Genomic DNA, 25,392 nt, shown 5'->3' on the forward strand with positions numbered 1-25,392 from the left:
TACTCCTGCTGGAATACACCCTCCCTGGATTCCAGCTAAACCAGTACCACCACTAACATTCACACTAACCTCACCCAGCGGTCCCTTCAGATGCTCCTGCGATTCGCCAATAAACTCTGTCGTTGTTCTCTGGCCCATGCTCTCCTCACTCCCCGAGGTTGTACCCTACCCCTACCACGACCACGCACATGATCACGATCACAAGAACCAGCAACTCTAGCCATCTATACTAACAGAACAGTGGCCAAGAACACACGGTAAAAACAATCTTTACCAAACTTACCGTTGAATCACTTTGAAGGTTCATAAGGGATGATCTAGATCTCATGCTCAATCAACTGACTAACTAATCAAAATCAATTAATTAACATACAACAACCAGCTAGACATGCTTAATCAGTTGACTAACTAATCATAATCAATTAATTAACATACTCAGCATACATGATCTAGCCATCCTCAATCAATCTCCATTGAATTTAATTTTAACTCACATAAATCAAATCCTAACATCCTAGGGTATCACACATTCACCCCCTCTTATAGATGGTAACTTCCTTGTTGTGTTCCAAGAACCCCACCGCCTAACCGTTGTTATCCTTCAAACAACCGAGTTTGGCTCTTATACTAATTGTAACGACCCAACTGTTTTTGTCCACAAACACAGACACCAGGTTGGTGTCGACCAACACCGCCATCACAGAATCCCTCAACTCGCCTCTCATGCAGACACAACAACTAAAACACACAAACAAACCACACACAACAATATCCAGCAATCCAAATCAATCAAAATACACATCATAATGGTATAACATGCCCATATCAGCTATGGTCACGTACTCACCTTGACATGGATTGAATGAAAGAGAAAAAGAGAAGAAGAATAATCCAACAACCTCTCTTCACACCTCAACCTCGAACTTAACCTTCCCCTTGCTAGAACTCACAAGAATCAGCCACATAAGCATTTAGAAACCCTCACAAGCCTCTCTTTAACACAAGATCTCTCTCTCTCTTTCTCTTAGCTTTTCAGAAGCGAAAAAATGAAAAAGTTAAGCAAAAAAGTTGTCCACGAGGTTTAAAGTCGTCGTTAGGGTTTCTAATAGTCCTGGGTATAATATCTGGTACCGAAGAGCCATACCGGAACTGATAAGCGGTATCGGGTAGGCTTCTGGTTAAGCAGAATACTGAATGGGATAAGACGGCTTGGTAAAATGGACTTTGGTCCGGGTTCAGTTTGTAACTTAAGTTAAATGGGTCACCGTTTTATACCCGTTTAAACCTAAACGCCTAATAAGGCTTTGACCTACTAAGCCTTAGATGGCGGTAATTATTCCTAAAACCTAAGTCGCCTAACCCTATTGCGTAGACAGCTGCTATCTCGTGTGGTTCCAAGAGAGAACCGTTTATCAAAGCTTACTTTTCGGTTTGTCACTTCGTCTTCTACACGAGATGAGGCATGCTTTTTCTTTCCGCAATCATTCAAGTAAAATTTTCGATTCATATTCTCTTGGTACCTTTCCTCCATTCCGAGAACCAAAGCGTTATATAAACCCCTAATCCCCCATGGAAAGAACCATAAGTTTCAACCATCCATCATCTCCTCAATCATTTCCTCCATCATCTCCTCAATCGTCTCCTCCATCATCTCCTCGTTCACTACTCTCTACAATTAAATCACAGATTTGTCCCTAGTCTTACTAAATCATGTAATTCTATTATGTCTTAGGCTGTTCTTAATAGCTTTTAGATGAGAATTGATAGTTGGTTTTGGTACAGAAAATTACAGTGACGAATTGATAGTGTAATACGATCATTTGATAGCTTTTACTCTTTTATTTGACAATTTATAGTTGGTAACACTGTTACGGTCGCTTTTATTTGATAGCTTTTAGACGAATTGATAGTGTAATATAGATTTGATAGCTTTTAGTTGATAGTTTGTTACATGGAATATATTTGCTTGATCCTAGTTGTGTCTATCTTAATTTTAAAACTCTATCCACTATGAGATTGATTGAATATGTTAAGGTCATTTTACGTATTCTTTCTATTTATTATGATCTTATATGTGTTATGATCTATGATGATCTTATATGTGTTCTTCTCTTATATATTGATTTGTTTCTTTTATGTGTGTGTTCAGATGAGTTATTCATGCTTTCAAAAATTACAACGATTTTGAAGAAGATATGAATCATGAAGCAGATCAGAATCATGAAGAAGAGCAAGACATTAACTGTACTGGACAACAAGCTGCTGTAACTACAAAAGTTTTAGAAACTCCTGATTGTTCTGGAAAGAGGAAGGATATTCCAGAATCAAGTGTAGCTAATGCAAAGCCAGCTAAGGAGTTCAAAGTCATACTTTCAAGATCTCCTGTTTGGGACCACTTCACAAGGAATAAAGAAGATAGAAACAAGTGTATCTGCCACTACTACAAGAAGGAATACTGCCGCAAGTATAAGTCAGGGACTTCTAATTTGACAATGCATATGGCTACCTGCAATCAGTACCAAGCCTATAAGGAAAACAAGTCTCAGCAAGTGATCAAAGGTAATGGAACAGTGCAATCTGGAAAGATAAGTGAGCCATTGTTCAGAGAGGCAACAAATGAGATGCTCGTGTTAGGGGAGTTGCCTCTGTCTTTTGTGGACAATGTTGCCTGGAGACACTTCTCCTCTCATGCCAACCTCTATCGGCCTCATACAAAGAGAACAGCAAGCAGAGACATAGTGCATATGTATGTGAAGAAGAAAGCTTTGATGAAGAATTGGAATAATTCAAACAAGCAAAGGGTGTCCCTAACTATAGACATATGGTTGCTCCAAATACAGGTTTGTTTGCTGTTTCTATATTATTTGATTGATTGATACTTTAATTATATTCTCATATCTGATTATTATTTGATATGTACATTATGTAAAACAAGTGCAAGCTACCTGGTGATCACAACTCACTTCATTGATGCATTTTGGCTGCTGAAGAAACTGATCATAGGCTTCAAGTATGTCTCAAATCACAAAGCATCAACAATTGCAACTACTCTTCTAGATTGTCTAGCTGAATGGGGGATTCAGAAGGTGTTTGCTATCATTGTCGACATTGCAACAACCAACACTTTGGCATTAAAGATGTTTCATAGAGAGTTGAGCTTGGTTAGTAATGAAGCATTTTTCTTTGATGGAGACTATATGCATGTCAGATGCAGTGCTCACATCATCAACTTGATTGTGAGAGATGGTTTGCAGGAGTTAGGAAAGAATGTGAAGGCTATACGCAATGGTGTTTCATATGTTAGGTCATCTCATGTTAGGCAGAAGTCATTTAAGCTGAGGGTTGATTCAGGGAAGCTGAAAAGAGGAAGTCTCACATTGGATGTCAAGACCATATGGAATTCAACATATACAATGTTGACAAATGCCGTGAAGTACAAATTTTCTTTTGTCAAGATGCTTCTAGAAGATAGGTTGTTCCACGACTACTTTCAAGAATTAGACAATGGGAACAGACGTGTTGGACCTCCTGAATCAACTGAATGGAATGCTATTGAAAGGTAATCTACTAGACCTATCATTATACTGACATGTTTCTTGCACTAAACTAATGTTTACACTTATTTACACTTTCATGTTTTTGTCATAGGTTGGTGAAGTTTTTGGTGATTTTCTACAACTCCACTTTGGTTGTCTCTGCTTCCACCAACTTGCATGCGCATAAGTGTTATGGTGAGATTGTTACAATAGAGAGGAACCACTCATTCCTGAGTAGTAGCCCAGATGATGAACTGAAGAACAAGGCTGATGAAATGCTGAAGAAGTTTGTAAAGTATTGGGATGGAATGAAGAATAACAACAAGATGCTGATCATTGCAACTGTGTTTGATCCAACAAAAAAGATGAGTTTGCCAAGATTTGTTTTGAGAAGTTGTATGGTGAAGATACTATTGACTCCATAGCTATGCTTGATTCAGTTTTCTATGTTCTTGACTCAATGTATAAGGAGTATGCTGCTCTTTACAGCCCTAGAAATTGTGCATCTTCTCAGACTACCAGGGCTAAACAACATCACTCAACTCAGATTCGTGAGAAGATGGATTTGGTTGATGATTTGGGCTATAAGAGAATGGATATGGCGTATAAAGAGATGGTTGCTGACAAAGCAGATGAAGAAGTAAGGCGTGAGTTAAAGATTTATCTCACATATCCTGTTGAGAATCCAAAGCTTATTAGGGGTACAGAATTAGATGTGCTGTCTTGGTGGAGAGTGAATTCTTTCAAGTATCCTGTCTTGGCTGAGATGGTTAAAGATGTACTTGCTATGCAAGTTTCATCTGTTGCATCAGAGAGTGCTTTTAGCACTAGTGGTCGGATTTTAGACCCTCATAGGTCCTGTCTGACTCATTACATGATCGAGGTCCTCATGTGTACTGAGCAATGGATGAGGCAAGATATCAAGAGTGGTGCTGACCCGACAGTGATCACAAGTGCTCAACTGCTCTCAGAGTTTGAAATGTTTGATCAGCTTGAAAAAGGTAATCTTTAACAAATTTTGATATTCATAAATGATAGTAATTTGTTTTATAATTCTTTCTCTAATTTAACTTTAAAACTGATTTGCAGAGTTTGGTATTGGAGATGAAAATAATCTTGAGGCTTAGCTATTCTCATAAAAGAAAAGGTAATTAATCTCCTCTATTTGTTAGTGTCTAACAAGTTTTCGCTAGTTTGATATTTGGTACAATATTAATAGTAGTTCACTGTTGTGTGGTGATTTTTAAGGCATAGATTCGGCAATAGTAAAGGTATATTGAAACTTAAATGTCTTTAGGTGTATAAGTTTATCACTCTCTCTCTGTGTGTTACTTTGTTGAATCATTCAAGTTTCATTTGTTTCAAAGGAACATGGAGCAGCAAAGACCTTTTTGTTAGTGTGGATGCTTCTTCATTGTTCTCAATTTTCATCGGCTATTTAAACTTGTTCTATCTTTTGTTTTAAGTTGGTTGTGAGATTATTGAACTTAATGTTATGGTATTTTGTTGTGTTATGGTGAAACTTAATGTATGGTTTACTCGGTTATTTCTGATTATTTACTTGGGTATTTCTAAATTTAATCGGGTAATCTTGGGTTTTAATCGGTTATTTTAGTACTTTTTCACTCAGATAAACATAACCGATTATAACCCGAAAATATTTTGGGTTAATGCAGATTTCGTATTAGAGTAGAAAACCGCTCCGAACCCGGCCAGTTACTTACCGTACTAAACCAATTTTTTTGTAAATTACCGAATGGGATCTATAGGTCTTATACCGATTTATCCAAAACTCGAATGGGTAGAACCGAAACCCGATTAGCTACCCGATTGCCCATGACTAGTTTCTAATCAAATTTAACCAGACCGATCAGTTACAAAATTGAACATGTTAACTGTCCAAATAACTGCCGTCGATCGACAGCCTTCCTTAGTGTCGATCAACACTCGTCCAATACACGGACACATGCGTTACAAAGATCTAACCCAAAATATTTTCATTTTTTAAAGACATAACATCTAATCTTCAACTCTTAGATTCAACGGTGTGAGATTTGGCTCCCAAACTTGTCTCGTTGTTTTGTTATCCCTCATATTTTTCTTAGCTCCTTATTACTTAGCATATTAAGTGATCTCGTACCAGTCATATATTTTATTTGCTATCACTTTCAAATGAAAAACTAGTATCAAACCTTCATATCGACATACTCGTACTGGTATCGACATACTCGTACTGGTCTCTATTCCATTTTGACAAAACATTACGATTTCATTTGGTTGGAAAACGAGAATTTACAAACCGTTTAGATGAAAATGTATGTATTTTTTACATATCTCACTGAAATACCTCAAAGGACATCAAAATTTTAACAAGTGACTTGCTAAGCAGATTGAATTCATTGGAACCTTTCCATATGGGATCAAATACAACAAATGTATGGATAATTTAGTTGTTGATGCATTGTCAAGGAGGTATGTTCTACTTAAACTCTTTATGCCAAACTACTTAAATTTCAGTATGTCACTGATCAAGATTTTAGTAAGATTTTTGCTTCTTGTGAGAATTTTTCATTTGGAAAATATTATAGACATGCAAGTTTCCTATTGTATTATAATCGCTTGTGTATTCTTAACTCGTCTTTGAGATAATTGTTTCTATAGGAAGAACATTTCCATTGGGACATTTCAGAGTGGCTAAAATTGTTAAAGTTATGCAATCCTATTTCCATTGGCCTAAAATGAAACAGAACGTCAAGAAGTGTTGTAAAAAATGTACAACATGTAAAATGGCTAAGGCAAAGTCACAGCCCCACGGTTTATATACCCCATTTTTACTTATTTCTTTGCATCCATGGCATGTCGTCTCTACGAATTTTGATGGTTATTTGCCTATGACTAGAACTAGTAAGGGTTCTTTGTTTGTGGTTGTGGATAGATTTTCTTAAATGACACGTTTTATTCTTAGTCATGAAGCTGATGATGCCATGAATGTTGCTAGCATTTCTTTAAAGGAATGGTGCGTTTACATGGTATGCCTGAGTCCACAGTCTCATAAGTTTTTGTTTCTATACACAAATAATTAAATAACATACAACGCTAAGGTAACTAAATAAAATCACACTTAATCTTTGTAAAAATGACAGACTGTCAAAGACTAGATACAACTATTTCACTTATGTCCACATATAACATTTATTGTACGTTGACCGTCTTTAATGTTAAAAGTGGATGACTCCAAATACACAATGAAAAAAGAGAAACAAAGTAGCATTTTATTAAAACAAATTTATATCATTTTTTGCTTATATACACAAATAATATGTAACAACAAGGTTATTAAGTACAAATCACATTATTGTATGTAAAAATGACAGTCTGTCAAATACAAAATATAGCAGTTTGACTTTGGTCCACATTTAACATTTATTATGTAGAAATCACTTTATAAAGAAAGAAATCTAATCTTTTAGTGTATGTGAATTGACAAATGTACAAAGTAATAAATATAATGACAGTTATGTAAAATAAATAATAAGAAAATATGAAATCTATATATATATGTGCACTAAGCTGATAATGAATTGATTATAAGAAGTTAGCTCCATTCTTTTTGTTGTGATAGAGAAAGAAAAAGAGTTTACTTAGCAAATGGCAAGTCTGTGACTTATTATGAATGATTAGGATTCTTACCTCTAAGCTTAGTTATATATATTTTGAATCTAACTTTTTTGTTCTGTTTCCTGTCAGGCTGACTTGAGAAACTGTGAGACAATGCTAAACAAAATTATGATTCCTCTACCAGATTTGCTTGTAAGTTTGGTTGATCATTTTGTACTGAATATAATAATGAAAGTTCTATAAAGCGTTCTACGCGTCTGTCTGCGTCCTGCCTAGGCGTTAGGCGCTAGGCGCTTCTGGGACGCTTAGATTACCGCTTTGACCGCATAAAGTTGTAGTTTACATTTCATCTATAATATTATATATATAATTGTTTATGGTTTAAAAACCTAAACCATCTAAAATCGCCTAGATTTTGATTAGGTGTTCTAGGCGCTAGACGGGTCACCGTCTACTTAACTAGCACCTAGTGCTTTGTTAGACACTGTATTTACATATCTTTATGTAACAATAACATTTTGCATCACTTATACACTATGTTTACATATCTACCAACTAAAATGTTCAAATATCATTTGTTTTCTCCTTTTGTGTAATCGTAGAACACAGTTCTAGCTTTGGATGTTTCAGCTATGGATATTGACCAGGTTGAAAATCTAATAAAATTTTGTGAAAGCAAGGAAGAAATAGAAAAGTTGAAGGTACCTCTTAAAAGCATATTGTCGCACATCTCACTCAACTACTCTAAAATCTGAAGCTGACTAATGTTGTATTTTTAGAATTGTGCTGGTGGTGACAGGGAAATGCTTGGAAAGTGTGAGGAGGTCTGCTCCACTTCTTAAAACCTTGGATGATACTTGATCATTGTATATGGTTTGACTTTAAATTTTGCAAATGTTGAAGGTTTTCGCGGAACTAATGAAGGTTCCACGTATAGAAGCAAAATTACGAGTGCTTGGTTTCAAGATTGCCTGTGTTTCTAAGGTAGAAATGTCAAATTCTCTTATTCTTAAGTCATGCAGTGTTGTAATTGATGTTTTTGATTTTGATTTTTTAGGTGCAGGACTTAAGAAGGTGTCTGAATACTATAATCAATGCTACTAAAGAGGTATGTATATATGGTGGTGGATGAAATCTTCTGTGTCATTGTAATATAGGTATCTCCATCTTGGTAATTAAATAACTATCATATTTCATGTATTAGATGAATGAATCTGCAAAGCTGCATCAGATTATGCAAACAATTTCAACACATGAAAATCTAGGTATGAGGTATCATATATGGTTTTCCAATTTCATAAAATTGATATTTGGTAGCATTTCTTGGTTGATGTATTAAGACCTTGTGTGTTGCAGCTTCTTCTGTGGGTTCTGAAGTGGATAGTCTTGTTAAAGTATCTGATAATATGGCTTTGATGCATGAATTGTGCAAGGTAGATATTATCTCTGTATCATATGGTTAATGTGGTCATTACGAAAGGTGCTTATGCTTTATTTTCTTCTTACTGGTTTAGCTTGTTGGTGAAAGCATGCCGGAATTGCTGGATTTTGGCAATGACCTTGTTCATTTAGAAGCTGCATCGAAGGTACGCTTGTTGTTGTAACTCATGTTTGCTTCTTTTGCTAGGGGCCTGTTCGTTTGGTCGCCGCATGCGGTTGTAGCAGCCGTACCGGTTGCGACGAATGCAACTTTTTTTGGCTGCTAAATCAAATCGACGTTCAAAATTTTTAATCGCAGAATGTTTCGTTCGCCGCCGCCGCAGATACATGCGGCGACGAAACGAACATGCACCTAATTCCCACTTGTCTTTAATGTTGGTGAAAATTACAGATTGAATTGAAATCGGTTGTGGAGAAGATGGAAGCATTTGTCCACGTCCTTAATGAGGTGAAAGAGGAGTATATGGCTTCAGAAAATGATGGTGCAATCTCTATGGGCTTCCGATATGTAAGCCACATGAATGTGTAGTAAAGATAACCGCATGATCAGAGCCAAGAACAAGTCTTTTTTTGCTGTTTTTAATTAGATGTTCATGTGTTTTAGGCGACCTATGATTTTCTTCATCCACTTGAATACGAAGCGATGTGGGTTGATACCTTATACGAAGAAGCGGTGAGCTATATAATTTTCCGATTAGACCTGTATGGACATGTATCATGTTTTAAAGCCTATAAGTAACTCATTTTAATTTACAGACAAGAATTATAGATTCCTACTTAGCTAAGTTTCCAGCTCGCTATACCATCGAGGAAGGTACCATCACAACTTTGTCCTTCTACTGTCTTATCAAATCTTTTGTGGTTCTCATTTCTGTTCTGGCCATTGTCCCTTTATGCAGTGACCAAGACGGTGAACAATTTCATGAAAACGTTCATCAAGTGTCGTCGCAAGAAGATTGAAAGGCAAGCCAAGGGTAAGAAGAAGATAACGGAGAAAGAAACAATGAACATCGAACAAAACAAGCACCTCTGAGGAGCTGTGAATCTTAGACCCATTGAGAACTTCTATGCTGCTTAGAACTATCTATGATCTCTTCACCAATCATGTTTATGTCTTAAAAAGTATTTGAAGTTTTTTACAACTTAAAGTTACATTATCTTAACTTATTTTGCTAATAATAAATCATGTTTCTTCTAGCAAGAATATAGCTTTACACTTAACATGTCTGCCTATCGCTACCAAACTCTACAAATAAAGATCTATGTCACTATGTGGCCAATGCCATAAAATATGGTTCTTACCACAATGAAGCGAACATGCAAGCAAAAGAGGGAAAACTCAAAATCAAAGAAAATTTGGGATTTTATAAACAGAAACATTATTAGGTAGATATCATGAGCTGAAATAGAAACCATCCAAACCATAAGAACCACATAGACTGTTTATTTATCCCATATATTAGACATCGAAGATACAAAGCCAAGAGATAATTTTCGACAGCGAAGGCACAAAACCAAGAGAGACAACTAAGACACTCATCTACGACTCAAGAGCGCAAAGAAGCAGTTAAAAAAGACGTTATCTCAACACAAGGGTTAAGTTTTGGTGTTTCATCCTAGGCCTTGAACCCTTGCATCTCCGACTCACGCCGGTATTAGATGGATTGCTACTACTCCCGAGCTCGTTTAGAACCAGCTTTTCTGGTTCTGACTTGAGGAGGTAACACTTTGTGTGGGACAGATAAGGGAATAGGCAAATGAAGTTTACTCCCAGAAGCCAAAGCAGGGAACCCAACAGCAGGGATTCCAACAAGAGCACAGCAGACTCCTGCCTTGACATCATGGGAATATTATTACCACTACCCTTTTGCAAACAATACCGCAGAGACTGGTTTTCGGCAACGAAGCATTCAAGCATCCGTCCTAGTCTCAAACATTCTCTCTCGAGATACTTACTCTTCTTCTCTAAATCTTGCACGTATTCCTTCTTCCTCTCCCTCGATCGAACCGCCGCATCTCTATTTCTTACTCTCCTGAACCACAATCACACATCCCAAAATTTAACTCTCACATTCTTCTAAAGACGTAAACACGTTTTTAACAATCTATAAAGCCAACCAAATCCATATGAACAAACAAGCTAATCACATAACTCATGATCAACTCTTTAATCTCACACATAATTACATACATACATACATACAATTTGCTCATGAATTTGAACTCTTAAAACAACATAACGAATGAGTTATATAATACACTCTAAACATTCTCATCATCATCTCTTCAATGTCACATATACGTATCTAAGCTTTGTTCTCAATCTAAAGGCAATCAATACAAAACACACAAATCCAAAATCAATACTAAAACCCTATTTTTTCAAAGTACTTTCGAAAAGAGTAAATTAGATATACCTTCTTCTTTTCTTAGCCCCAGCATCATCATCGTCTCCTTCTTCATCATCATCCTGAACCTCACTCCCAGAATCATTAGACTTCTTCTCAACAACCAGATCTGCACTCTCCTTCCCAGAATCATCAGATCCTACTGTTTCTTTCCCGGCGGAATCATCAGATCCTTCTGTTTCTTTCCCGGCGGTGGCTTGTTCCGTCGTCAAATCAACTGGATAATCAACGAGTAAATCAGCTATGAACTCCGAAATCGATCCCTGATCCAACTCCGCAAGACTCTCCTCCTCTTGATTCTCATCACTCATCAATTTACTCTCAATCTCTCCGATCCACGAATCTGGTGAAGACCTAACAAAATCCTCCTCCGCCGGTGGAGAATCTATGACGATTGAAGGATCGAAATCGAAGAAGAGATCATCATCAAAGAGTAAATCGAAGCTATCAAACTCCTCCGCCATGATCGAGAGAAAAAAAAAAACTAAAATTATACAAAAAAACCAAAAAAAAAAGAAAAAAATTATAATTAAGATATTAAGAGAGATAGAGTTATATAAGGTGGACTGTGTTTTTCTGAGTCGTTTTAGTCTGCATTCCTTTGTGACCAAGTAAACGTAGTCAACAGTACACGTGTTAGTCATGGACGCGTTTTTTTTAACTTTTAGCCAATAAGGTGATGTAGTGTACTGTATTATAATGTTTCTGTTAACAGAGAATAATTATTTTTCTGTCTCGTCACGCATCCAATGAAAAGGCTTCAATTAGAATCATGAACATATATGGCTTTCGTCCAAAAAAAATATTTTATTAAATCAAAAATCATAATTCATATAAATTGATACTAGTTAGACTAATGATCTATCTTATCTTATCTTTTATCTATATATATAAAGTTACTTTTCCTCTCTTCTCATTTCACCACGTCAGCGCCACATCATACACCATATCATCATTTTTCTTTTACTGAATCCAAAAGAATTCACATCCCGCGCAAGGAAAATGGACGCTCTGACTTCCTTGCGAAGAAAGCAAGAGGTCGTGGAATGCTTTTCGCCTTTACAAATACATCGACTCCTTCGTGGCTTTCTCTAGAGGAAAGCATGTTTCCGAGACACTTGTAATTTTAGTTTGTTTAATGACAAAAAAAAAAAAAAAAAAAAATCCAAAAGAATATGGGCTTGAGGTCCAACACTTTCACAACAATCAAAATAAAAATCTAAAAAAAAAAGGGCATGATGTCCAACACATAACAATCAAACCGGTTAAAATACATAAAACGTGGGATATACGAGTTTGGAACTGTATGATTAAACGAAACAGGGAAAATATTTTCTAGAACCATTGTTTACAAGAGCGATAAATCTGCAACAACGATACCGATTTCAAAATCATTGGCCGGAATACACGGGTTTGAACGTAGGAAAAAACGGAAAACAAGCCAGATCATAGAATATATCAAGCCCAGACACCGGAAACTTTATCTCTCTAATCACATACTTAGTAAAAAGAGAGAATATCGCATAAACTTTCCATCGACCTCTGACGAATACCAAATGATGATAAACATTTCAAATACTAAATTACTATAAAATTGAAAAAATAATCGATATGAAAAATAGAATAACAAAAAATAACAACAGTAAAAAGCCAACAAAACAAACAATGCAAAACAAAAAAACAACGAAAAATTATAATATAACTAAAAATAAAATAAAAATTTTATAAACCTTCCGCGCGTAGCGCGGGTCAACAACTAGTTTATATATAAAAAGTTAGCTTTGCTCTTTTTTCCTTCAGCCACATCATCTGCCACGTCATCCGTCACATCATCCATTATCTTTTTTTCTTAACTATAATGTAAATATAATAAAAACTAAAATTAAGCAAAATTTGGGTAAACAAATCCATAAAATCATGAACTTGTGCTAATGTTTCTTTAGTGTCCGTGACGATATGATATTGCGAATTCCGCGGTCAATCAACTGAAAAAAAAGACAAACGCTCGGAGTTATACAAGACGTTTTTGCGCTGCCGTCAAATGATGTAGACTTTCTTTTGAGGTGTTAGTTTCTGGAGGAGAGCAAGGACTATTGAAAAAGAGAGTCGAGTCCAGGAGAGTAATTTGACGACGAGGCGAAAAGTCACTGTCAAGGGCAGAGCCTAGAAAAGACCAACATCCAAAGCTCGACAGAAAAAACAGAAAAAAGGAAAAGATATGTTACTGCTGACTTATTGACAAAAGATTTATTGCTAATATAGTTTCCAGTTACGGCTAACTTATTTAACGTTACGGCTGAATTTGACATCTTAAAAAACATTTTAGTAATTACTTAAATATTTTTCATGTTGTGGCTGATTTAAGTTGTGTTGATGACTGATTTATTTTGGTTGAGTTAAAAATTTGTTTGGTGGCTGACTTGCGACTTCAAATACACAATTCCACGTCATCATTCCATGTCATCATAAACGAGGGATATACGAAAGGTCGCCCTCTTCAACATGAGATTTTCCTTCTTTTTACACTTTTTTTTTTCACCTGAGTTCTTCACTTGTACTTCACCTGAGTTCTTCTTCATTTACGTTGATGGATCTGGTTCTAGTAATTGTTGTTTATGGTAATTGGGTAAAAAACACAAATATGTATTTAACGCCGACGATAGAGGGTGTAGAGTTGTGCAGATAGATGTTGAAAGAACACACGGAAAGCTTGTGAAGTTGGTTCTCGATGACTACAGATTGAATGAGTTGAGCCATCATGTAACGATGAGCTACATGTTATCGTTACAATAATTCAGCCAAACCTCGAAATGGTCTGTGTAAGTCAACCATGACGCTGGCATAACTCAGCCAAACCATAAATTTACTTACGTGAAGTCAGCTATGTCGTTTGAATAACTCATCCAAACCTCGAATTATTCTACAATAAATCAACCATGTCGTTGGTATAACTCGGCCAAACCTCAAATATGGTAGATGTGAATATTTGATGCACTCATGTAATAATAACACTTTAATAATATGTAGTTAACACTTTTATTAACTTTCAATAAAAAATCATGAAATTCGCTCAGGTTTGTACCTTTTAAAACTTATCCAACAAAACGATAAACCCCAAACCCTATACTTATGTTCTATTCCTACACAGTTGATCAAATATAGAATGTAAAAGAGCTGTTATTGATTTTTTTTTAATTGTATTATAATATATTTAATCTCTACATTATTATAATCAGTGCTAATGTTAACATTCAAGTGTCCCTTTAAATTAAAGTTTTAGTCATTAGTCAACCTTGAAAAGTAAATAACTCAGCTGTGACGTATTATTCTATATTCAGACACAAAACTTTGAATTATTTTGTTTAAAAAATTTGAATTCAAATTTTGAATTATTTTGAATATATTTGTTTTTTAAACATAATACTCTATGACTTTATTATGCATGTGCGTGTGAATATGTGTACGTAATTATTGTTGGTCTTTCCCAAAAACTACTTTTTGTAATCTCGAGAATGTATATCACAACTCATCTGTAATGTAGCATAACTCAGCCGCAATGTAGCATAACTCAGCCGTGACTTATTATTCTATATTTAGATACGGCATAACTTAGACCAAAAGTTGAAAACGACGTTTCATATTTCCCTTTTGTTTTTTCATCGGAAAATGAAAAGTCTCCAGCCGAGTTGAAACGAAAGGCGATTGCAATGACGATGAGAGAGAGAGAGACTTGTCGGTATGAGTCGAAGCGGACGAAAGAGATGAGAGAGAGAAGCGGCGAGAATTAGGGTTCTTCGCCGGAATCGCTGAGGTAGAGATATTTTTTCCTGTACGTGAACAATTACAAAAAAAAACCACAACTCAGCCGTAACTTACAATAAGTCATAATATAACTCAGCCGTAATGTACCATAAGTCAGCCGCAATGTGTCATAACTCAGCCATAAACGACGTTTCGTATTTCCCTGTTTTTTTTGTCGGAAAACGAAAAGTCTCCATCCAAGTTGAGAAGAAATGCGACAACAATAACGACGAGAAAGAGAGAGACACATTGATAATAGGATAAGCGGCCGGAAGAAACGAAAAAGAAAAGAGGCGAGAGTTAGGGTTCTTCGTTGGTTAGGTGAGAGAAAAAAACAGGTTTTTTTTTTGTTTGTGAATAGTGACGAAAATGTTTAGTTTCTTCCTCTTTTATCATTAAAGACAGAATAATGATGTGGCAATTTTAGGTATGACGTGACATGTCGGATCTGACGTGACAATTTTTAAGTGAAAACAGACCAAGGGTGTTTATTGTAATTACACCCAGCTCACTAAACATCTAAGAAATAAAAAAAATGTGGCTGTTTAGGGAATAAACCTACTTTTATGGTCTATCTAAGTAATTATCCCCCATGGATAATGAGAAAGATCAACACATCATGTTGGCTAAAGAAGCGAAACAAGGAGTTGCGCCCAAGGTAAGTAACACTCTTACCCATTTTGTTTCCAATGATTTTAAGGTTTTGTTACTAGAATTTATGAGGTCTGAACAAGTTGAGGAAAATATAGGTCCCTTAGGGAAACTTGAGAATCAAATTTCTTGTATTAAGTCGCAAAATAAAGTAAAACAAGAAATTGTTAGAACTCAAGAAACGAAAATGGTCCCAACTGATTTTCCTGATTATAATAATTTCATGACTGCTATAACACACTTACTTCTTGTCAAAAGTGTTGATTTTATTACAGGTACAATGGAAGACCCCAAAGGTGATTTATCAAAATATAAGAAGTTCACGGACCATAGCCAATGCCATGAGGAGTACACGCCTTTGCTAATCAAACCAGAAGATGATGGATATGGAAGTGTCAATGAAACTATGATGATCAAATAAGAGCCACCAGATTCATCAAAACATTCATTGATGATTCAAGACCGAGGTAACAATCTAAACTCTCATAAGCGAATGAAACCTAACTTGCTTTCTCTTGGTGCAGGTCAAGTAGTTTTGAGGTCAAATTTTTTTGAAGAGGGAGGGTATGATGAGGTCATCAGAACCAAACAAGACCTGGAATGCCATTCACTAAACTCGATGATCGTATCTTCTCTCTGCTCCAAAATATCCTCCAGAAGCTCAAAATCCTTAACAAATCTCAAAATCTCTCACTTGTCCTTCATTAACAACTGAGATCTACTTTTTCGTTTTAGGTTAGCACTAACTAAACTAAAAGCTTCACATTATCCTATGGGTAAAAGCTTCACTTTGTCCACAATAAATGCGCACTGCACCCTGCAGTAAATTCTGTCTAATCGTACTATGTTTGAACGCCGCGCGAAATCTCTGCCCAAGGCCGGAGGGTAGTATCGTCCTTTCAACTCGCCATTGTGGCACTCCATAAAATACCTGGGCCAAACTGGCAGTTTTGATTATTTGGGCCTTGAAACTGGCAGTTTCGATATTATTTCCTATTAATAACTAATTTAGATAGTAAGGGTAAAATTAGAATATTTTTTAGTTTGAAATCGTGTGTATGAATTTACTAAAACTGAAATATAGGAAGATTTTTATAACAAAATGAAAATATATTTTTTTAATTTTAATTGAAAAATATAGGTATTAAGCGTCCAAAAAAATAATAGATGGCGAATATTTAGGTATAATACAAAACATAATATTTATTGGTGTAGTTAAAGTATTATCATTATTTATTAATTAAAAATTAAAAATAAGAATTTTATTTTCTTATTCCGTTAATCAAAAATCAAGATTTTATTAGAATATTGCATAACTAAATATATTTATTTAGTTGGAAGATCCAAATGTATTTTGGCGGAATTTCAAAAATATCCCTTTTCATATACCTCTTTTTAGAAATACCCTTTTTCAAACTTTATCAAAAACCATTAAAAGTTTTGAAATTTATCCAAATATGTGTGTAAGCTGATAAATATATAGACAAATTACCTTTGGATGTGTTAAGATTTTATATATCTTTCATAAAGAGCGTAAAATAACTTATAAAAACGTTTTAAAAACTTTTTAAATTATATACCCTTTTAAAAACCTTTATAAACTTATCAAAACGATTTAAAACCATTTAAAACATTTTAGAATATTTGTATCAAATCTCTCAGTAGTAGTTATTATATAGAAGTACCTTATAAACTATATAAAACTTTATAATTTTTAATATTTAAACAGGGGCAGTTTTGAAAATGGATAGATAAATGGGATATTTTTAAAAAGTGACACACCAAAAGGGATATTTCTTAAAAATTCTCATGTATTTGTCATCAATATCATATTACCCTAATTGATTTCTAATTCTTATTCTAAAACCAATAATTTAGGGGCAATTATAGAATTAGATTCATAATTTTTCAATGTTATAATTTTTACTTCTGTTTTAATATCATAAAGATGTGAAATTCGTTACTAAAAATTCATCATAAAACCTAGTAATTTTAAACTATCGATCAACAAAAAATTTACGAGCTATTCACCATTATTAATAAAGCTGCTAAAACATTTAAAACGTTATTTAGCAACTATCCCCTAGGTATGATTATACCAATATTCTAAAAATGTTATTTCCTAATTTCCAATACATTTTTTAAAAACTTGCATATATTTTTCATTACTCAGTTTATCGTATTTCTGAAAATGAATTAATTATTACTTAAATATGATGTAACGTTTTTACAAATTAACATCAATCCAAAAGATAAATAAAGAAAATTATATGAGAATTTTCTTTTCTTAACAACCATAAATTTTATTATGTCATAAAGGTTGACAAAAATATGAGATCAGCCATGAATGTAGAACGTAGAAAGTTTGATACAATAATGTCATACATCGATCTGTAGCATTGGTCTTGAGCCCATGTCAACTGACGTTAAGAAAAAAAAAGCCTCTACTTGGAGAGCAAAGTCAAAGCATTTAAGTTTTTCACAACCCATGTAAGAATGATTTGACCTACAAAGTCTATAATGATTCAACATATACTTTTGTATAAACTCCCATGAACCAAAGTACTGTCGTAGTTGCACTTGAGCCATCCCAGATGGGAGAAGATTCTATTGACTGTTGCGATTCCAAACTAGGTAACTTCGATGAAACTGTTATGACCCACATCTTTGGTTTGAGTTTTCACTGCTTCAATCCACTCAAATACATCAGGAGCATCTTTACTTATCCACAATCAAGGCTGCGAGTAACTTTCTGAACAAGATAAATATTTTTGAATTCCATATACGCCGCATCATTCAGATTGGAAGTACTTTATGTTGAAGGGGATGCGAAGAATTCTTAAGTAAATTGAGTAGATACAAGCGTTGTCCTCAAAACTATATAAAAAATGTGTCAGACAATATGAGTTTAGGCCATTTGCCAAATTTCTTGAGCAAAAGAACAAGTAAAAATTAGATGATTAATGGTTTCTTCTTCCAAACAACATCTCTGGAATTGCGCTTGTTTAGAGTTAAGTATTTTTCACTAAAGGTCCCATATAAGACTCGATAAATAGTGTTTAATCTTTGGAGCTATAGTGAGTTTCCAAAAATTTTGTTTTAAGGCCACTGACCGATTTGCTGGTAAAATAACATCTTCTGGTAAAATAACATCTTCTCCTAACAGTAGTTACATGAGTAACAACCCAATATCCCAAAATGAAATAAATACTAAGCATTTATGGTGCAGTCTCATTCATAAGAATCAAACACTGCATATTTAAAGAGATGAATTTCAGACACCAACTATTGACCCTCCAGAGTAAGAGCACCTTCAAAAATAACTAGATCCCATTCCTTTTTATTTTCAAACCATATATTTAAGAAGGTTAATTATTTTTGGATTATTTACCAAAATTGAAGTAATGTATTGTTTTTTGGTATAAACAAGGGGTATTACATAAATAAATAACTCTAAAGCACCTAAATGCAAAAATAGTGTAACCACATGCATCTAATTATTTACAACATCAAATTGAATAAAATTGGCTATCTACATGTATTCTTGCAGATTTTTGTTTTCTTGCGGGAAAATCGCGGATTTACTTATTTTTTTGCAGTAAAACTGCAGATTTGTTGTTTGGCCAGGAAAATTGTAGCTTAACATTTTTATAGAAAAACTGCGGATTTATGTTTTTTTGCGGGAAAACTGCGGGTTTAATATTGGGGGAAAAATTGTGGTTAACGTTACAGATTTATATTTCTTTGCGGGAAAGTTGTGGGTTTACATTTTGGAAAGGAAAACTGCGGGTTTACATTGTTGGTGGAACAATTACGAATTTATGTTTTCTGCGGAAAAACAGGGGGTTTAACTTTTCAACGGAAAAATTACGGGTTTGCATATTTGATGAGCACATTTTTTATTTTTGGCGGAAAATGAAAAATTATGTTTCTATCTGAAAATATACAAATTTACTCTTTTGCGGAAAATTACAGATTACTTTGATATGATGATGATGTTGATGACAACGATGATGATGACGATAATGATGATGATGGTGGGGGTGATGATGAAGGTGATAGTGATGGTGATGGTGATGGTGATGGTGACAGTGATGGTGATGCTGATGATGATGATGGTGATGGTGATCATTATGGTGATGATAATGATGTTATGCGATGAGGATGATGATATGTTATGATGATGATGATGATGATGATGGTATATATGATGGTGATGATGATGTTATGATGATGTGATGCAGTTCGTTAAAGTATTTAAGTTGGTTTAATTCAATTGAACAAGAATAATTGGATTACATGGTTAAACCATCAACCCATTACAATTCAATTCATTTGTTCCATTGAACCATTTGACTCAATACTCAACTGACTCATGAATTCAGTAGTGTCAAAAAATTAAAACTCACTATGGTTTATGGTTTGAGTTAAGTTGAGTCAATCCATGAACCTTGACCCATTTTGACACCCCAAATTCTAATTAAAAAAAACACAAATTAAATTGATGGTATATACAAAAAATTATCTTTTTCAAATAAAAATAGTGGTTTTGAGCTAAAATAAAAATTAGTGGATCTAAATGTAAAAGTACGATGATAATCTAGACTTATTTGTAAATAAAATTGGTAATATAAGGAACAAACCACCAAACGAAAAGAAAAACTTACATTTCGGTTTCAATATCTTCTTCCTATGGGGTCAGCTCGGCGATTTGACATTAAGAGAATGATCAATCCTCAACAGGGATCCATTGAACTCCATATGAGGGGTAATTTTTTGGAAATTGAAACCAATTTTTAGCAATGTTTAAATGTCTACTTCTCTTTTAATAATAAGATTATCTACTAATGATAAGTGTATTTTCTGAGAGCACGAAAATTATTTGATGATATAAGTATTTGACATAATACAACTTTTTTGACACGCGGCAAAAACAATAATTAGCATTATAATTAGTTTGACTAGTTTTGGATTACTTACTATAATTCATTTATTATATTTTTGTTTGGTAAAAATAAGGGGGATTCTACCTCAAGAAAACCAAATTAAATCGATGATTAATATATACAACAAATTATCTTTTTTTTTTTGACAAAACTAGAGGTATTGAGCAATACTATAAAATAATGAATCGAAATGTAAAATTATGGGAATAATCAGGACTCTTATGTAAATAAAGTGAGTAATATAGATAACAAACCGCCCTTAGTAAAAAAAAACCACACCTTTTTCCTTGTAAATCTATTTCATCATCTTCTTCTCTTCTTCTTCCTCCTCCTCCTCCTCTCTCTCTCTTTCTCTAAACCCCCACACTAAGTTGTGGTAGCTATATTCTACATATTCTCTATTTTTATTTATTTACCTGTTTTCATCTCTTTCTCATATTTAATTTTTGGTCTCGGACAAATCAGGAACCAAACAATGGTTGTTCCTCTGCTTCTTAATCTATTTTCTTCTTCTGCTTTTTCAGAGTTTTATAATTTCTGTTTTAGAGGATTTTTTTTTGTTTTGTTTTGTAGAAATTGATCCCATGGGTCTTTGTAATTTCAGGTGAGTTCTATAGTAAAAGTGGAGAGCGATGATGTGAGTATTCCACCATGGCTAACACCAATGCTTCGAGCTGACTACTTTGTGGCTTGTTCGATGCACGCAGAAACGAGTAAGAGAGAATGTAATCGATTTTGCTTGGATTGCTCAGGCAATGCCTTTTGCTTTTACTGTTGGGGTCATCACAAAGACCATCGAGTTATCCAGGTTCAGTTTCATCATAATCATCTCTGTGAGGAATTTTGCTGAACACATTTGTTTAACTAAACACAATAATAATGTTTATTGTGGTTGTAGATTCGACGATCGTCATATCATAATGTGGTGAAAGTGAGTGAGATTCAAAGACATATTGATATCTCTTGTATTCAGACATATGTTATTAACAGTTCAAAGATTTTCTTCTTGAACGTGAGACCTCAATTTCGAATTGGTAAAAGCTCGGACAAAACATGTCAGATTTGTTCTCGTACCCTCCTTGATTCGTTCCGTTTCTGTTCTCTTGCTTGCAAGGTAATGTGAAATTGTCTATGTTGAATTGTTTCAATTACATATTAACAAATGGTTTTGAGTTCTTCTAGTTAAATATGGAAATTGTAATTTTGGTCAATCATATTTTTTTGGGTGTTAAGATTACAAATCTGTATATACTAATGCTTTTGATTATGGTTTTTGATTGTTTCCTTGGTCTGAAATAGCTTGATGGCGTCAAGAATGGAGGTGATCCAAACCTGACCTTCTCTTTGATACGTAAGCTTGGTGATGACTCTTTAAACGTCCAAAATATCGGGATTTGTAATCGTTTGGTCAACAGAAGCTTGGTAGATGCCGATGGCCAACGTAGCGAAACCGCGGCTGTGATATCTCCTGGGACACCTTCGACAGACAGCAACCGGGATTACCCAAAGAAAAGGAGAAGAAAGGGCATACCTCACCGAGCACCTTTCTGAAAAGCTTTATTAAAAAGTTAAGGTATAATATGGAATATGTTAAAGTCTCAAAAGAAAGGAAAAAAATTGTTGGTAAATGGAATCTTATTATAAATTTTAGAAACCTTATCAGAACAATAAAAATTAAGATATAAATTTATGATTAAATCAGTCTTATTTACCTTATATTTTTCTCCTTTTTTGGCTTGATTGGTCTGGACTCAAACATATGTGATTTTTTAAATTTTCGACAGTGCTGGGCCGAACCAACCCGATTGACATGTTTATTTTTAACTAATATTTTTGCAGCATCATTTGATAGTAACAAAACTTTACATAATTTTATCTTTCTTTAATGATTTGGGAAATCTATATTATTAAAGTAAAGGCGATTTAACCCTGTAACCAAACAAAAACATTAAATTTTTCAATGAAAACTATATGATAAAACGTTTAAAACTTATTGCCAAACACCCTAAAACGGATAAACACGCGGATCTTTTTGACCCGCTAAACAGACCTGCTTTCAAAAACAATATATAAACTAAATGTTAGAGCGAAATGATAAAAAGATTTGCTAGGTCAGTTGGTTATGTACATCCATATTGAGTGCCATGTCTTTCGTTCGAGTCTTGCTCTTGCATTATTTTTTTATTTTCGTTATTTTTTTCTGTTTTTTCACAGTTTTGTGTTTAATATTTTTCGTTTCTTTCTTTTACATATATTTATTTTCTCTGTAGTTTTGTGGGGTAAGAGAGAATTTCTTTTTAATTAATTCATTAGTTTTTTTCTGTTAATTTCCAAAATTTAAAGAAAAGAATAACTATCATAATAAATAGTCAACTTTTATGGTATATTTTTCATGTTAGTGCTATTAATAAATGTGCAGATTTTAAAAATATATAATTAGATTTTTAGTTAAACTTAGATTGCTAGACACACTTTCTTCTCTATATAAATATAGGCAAATATGTGTCAGTGTAATCATGAGGGTAACATACTCTCTTCCTCTCTCTCTCTATCTCTTTCATCGTTCCTCAATTTATTTTTTGTTCATCTATATTATACAGTAGAATTTATCATTTTATTTTTAAATCAAATAATATGATTTACATGTTTTCAATAACTTTAGATAGCTATTTTTTTAATAGATCAAATCGATATGTGCATTTATAATATTATTTTATCATATGTCATATATATTAATATATTTTATTTTCTTTTACAGGAACATGAAAACAAAATTATAATTGTATCAAATTCATATGCTCTTATATGATATGAGTATGAATAAAGTTTTGTTTATATACTTTTTTTTTTTTTTTTGTCAACTACTTTTTTCTTATTATGATGCAAATTCTAACTCTTCACTCTCTAAACTTCTTAATTTTCTGAATATGCAGGTTCGTTCTTTTGTTTAATATTCTGTTAATAATATGGTTTAATGTTCTTTTCTTAATTTTCTATTTTAATGTTCTTATTATAATTTACTAATTGTATTATGAATATTCTTAATATATTTTTTTCTTTTTTATTTGTCTTTTAAGCAATTAATTGTACCTAAACAATTACAATATTATATTAAATTATTTACCATCAATTTTTGTTATTTATAAATATGTAATATGAAACTATTAATGAGAATATATTGGCTACAATGAGTATTGAAAATATATGTCAACATTTTTTTTTATCATATCTTTATCAACTTGAATTACCTAAAAATAGAGAAATTTTATGATATTAGCATAACTAATGCATATATAAAGAAACAATATTTAATTGATCTAATGCATGTTTGATGGTTTTATTATGCACTAAATATTGTGTTTTGTCGCTTCTGAAAGCTAAGAGAAAGAGAGAGGGAGTCGAAGATTAGTTGTGTTTTGTTGCTTCTGAAAGCTAAGAGAAAGAGAGAGGGAGTCCAATAATTGATTTTAAGGCTTACGGAGGCTTGAGAGAGGGTTTCTGGAGGTTTTTGTGGCTGTTCTTGGGTGTTCAATCAAGGGATTTGCTGAGTTCGTGGATGTGGTGTGAAGAGAGGTTGCTAGAGTGCTTATCTTCTATGTTTTCTTCCATCCTTTCAATCCACATCAAGTTGAGTGCATGACCATGGTTCATCTAGGCATATAAAACCTTATGATGTGTGTTTGATTGATTTGGGTTGCTGGAATTGTTGTATTTTTGCTTGTTTATGTGATGTAGATGTTGTATTCTGTCTATCGATGGTTTAGAATTCAATTCTGGAGTCTGGAAGTGTTTGAATCGATCTCTAGGGAGAGGAGATGTGATTTCAGGGTTCCTGCGGAGCTAGTGTCGATCGACACCAGTTTGGGTGTAGGGCGACACCAATTTCTAGACAGTAAGTTTTCTAGACAACGAGTAGTCAGTGTCTGTTTATGCCTGGTTTGGTTGTTTTGATTGATCTAATGCATGTTTCATGGTTTTATTATGCATGTGTTTATAATCACTTCACTAAATATTTGTGATATACTCACGCATCTCATCTCACTAAAGAGAAAGTGTGATGTGGAATTAAGGCGAGGAGGAGGGCGATGATCTAGGGTCACTGGGTGTTTATGTTATTTAAATTTATTGTTTTGAAACATTGGATTAGACGCATGCTAGGTTCTGGTAATTGTTTCTGGTTTGATTTTGTTTTGGAGCCTTGGTGCGAATCTGTAACTCCTTGGAGTGCCTAGGTTCATTTCAGGAAGCTTCAAGACGTGCATAAGTGAATAAGGAAGGAGTCTTTGCAGCCTGATCTCCTTTGGCTCCATGTATGGTAAGTAGTGACTCGTCGGGTTTTTGTGTGGTAAGGTGTACTAAATGTCGTGTTGGTCAGTTGGTCAGCAAATAGTTCAGCATGCTTGTCAGCAAGTATTTCAGCATGACCGTGAGCGAGTAGTTCATAATGAACATTAGCTATCATATTTGAATCAGATGATGGTAAATGATTCCTTGATGACTTGGTGTTGCCTCATTAAAAACATTCCTAGGTAAACCCGTTGGGAAAAACCCTAGACAATGGAAAAAGAGCGCAACAGTCATATCCCAACAATAAGGTGAGTTGACTTGCTGATTTTTTATCCTTATTGAATCAGTGGACTTCTTAAGGTTAATATCATGGTGAATACTTAACCCTTCGCCTTGTACTTGATCAGAAGTCCATTAGGATAAGGTTCTTCAGAATACTCCTTGTAGACCGGTTTGTTGTCAAGACCAATTGGTTTGGTGTGCTTTCGGTTTGATCTAGTTCTGATGTTCGCATCAATTGGAACCAGGGATGACGCCATTATCTAAGGCGCCTTACCGGATGGCTTCAGTAGAGATGGCAGAGTTGAAGAGGCCTTAGGAGGAGTTGCTAGATAAGGGTTTTATCCAGCCGAGTACTTCACCGTGGACAGCACCAGTGTATCTACTACCGAGGATTGAACCAGGTCACTGTGAAAAACAAGTACC

General features: G+C 34.2%; 3 protein-coding genes across 3 annotated transcripts; 2 read left to right on the forward strand and 1 right to left on the reverse strand.

The window, feature by feature from the left end:
- Positions 1 to 6,481: 6,481 nt before the first annotated feature.
- On the forward strand, positions 6,482 to 9,855 carry LOC17897665 (formin-like protein 12). Its single transcript, XM_023788716.1, has 13 exons — positions 6,482 to 6,565; positions 7,284 to 7,346; positions 7,757 to 7,855; positions 7,934 to 7,978; positions 8,058 to 8,138; positions 8,212 to 8,262; positions 8,359 to 8,419; positions 8,511 to 8,587; positions 8,669 to 8,740; positions 8,986 to 9,102; positions 9,199 to 9,267; positions 9,351 to 9,408; positions 9,494 to 9,855. The coding sequence occupies exons 1-13, from the start codon at positions 6,482 to 6,484 to the stop codon at positions 9,625 to 9,627; spliced, it is 1,011 nt and encodes a 336-aa protein (XP_023644484.1). The 3' UTR covers positions 9,628 to 9,855.
- A 137-nt stretch (positions 9,856 to 9,992) lies between these two features.
- Positions 9,993 to 11,494, reverse strand: LOC17897547 (bZIP transcription factor 60). Its single transcript, XM_006305391.2, has 2 exons — positions 11,012 to 11,494; positions 9,993 to 10,627 (listed from the first exon to the last, which is right to left on the reverse strand). The coding sequence occupies exons 1-2, from the start codon at positions 11,464 to 11,466 to the stop codon at positions 10,174 to 10,176; spliced, it is 909 nt and encodes a 302-aa protein (XP_006305453.1). The 5' UTR covers positions 11,467 to 11,494; the 3' UTR covers positions 9,993 to 10,173.
- A 3,901-nt stretch (positions 11,495 to 15,395) lies between these two features.
- On the forward strand, positions 15,396 to 21,951 carry LOC17900904. Its single transcript, XM_023788717.1, has 4 exons — positions 15,396 to 15,461; positions 21,005 to 21,208; positions 21,299 to 21,514; positions 21,700 to 21,951. Exons 1-4 carry the CDS (start codon positions 15,396 to 15,398, stop codon positions 21,949 to 21,951), a joined length of 738 nt encoding a protein of 245 aa, XP_023644485.1.
- Positions 21,952 to 25,392: the final 3,441 nt, after the last annotated feature.

This window comes from Capsella rubella, unplaced genomic scaffold (genome assembly GCF_000375325.1).
Source record: "Capsella rubella cultivar Monte Gargano unplaced genomic scaffold, Caprub1_0 scaffold_1, whole genome shotgun sequence".
In the NCBI taxonomy this organism is placed as follows: domain Eukaryota; kingdom Viridiplantae; phylum Streptophyta; class Magnoliopsida; order Brassicales; family Brassicaceae; genus Capsella; species Capsella rubella.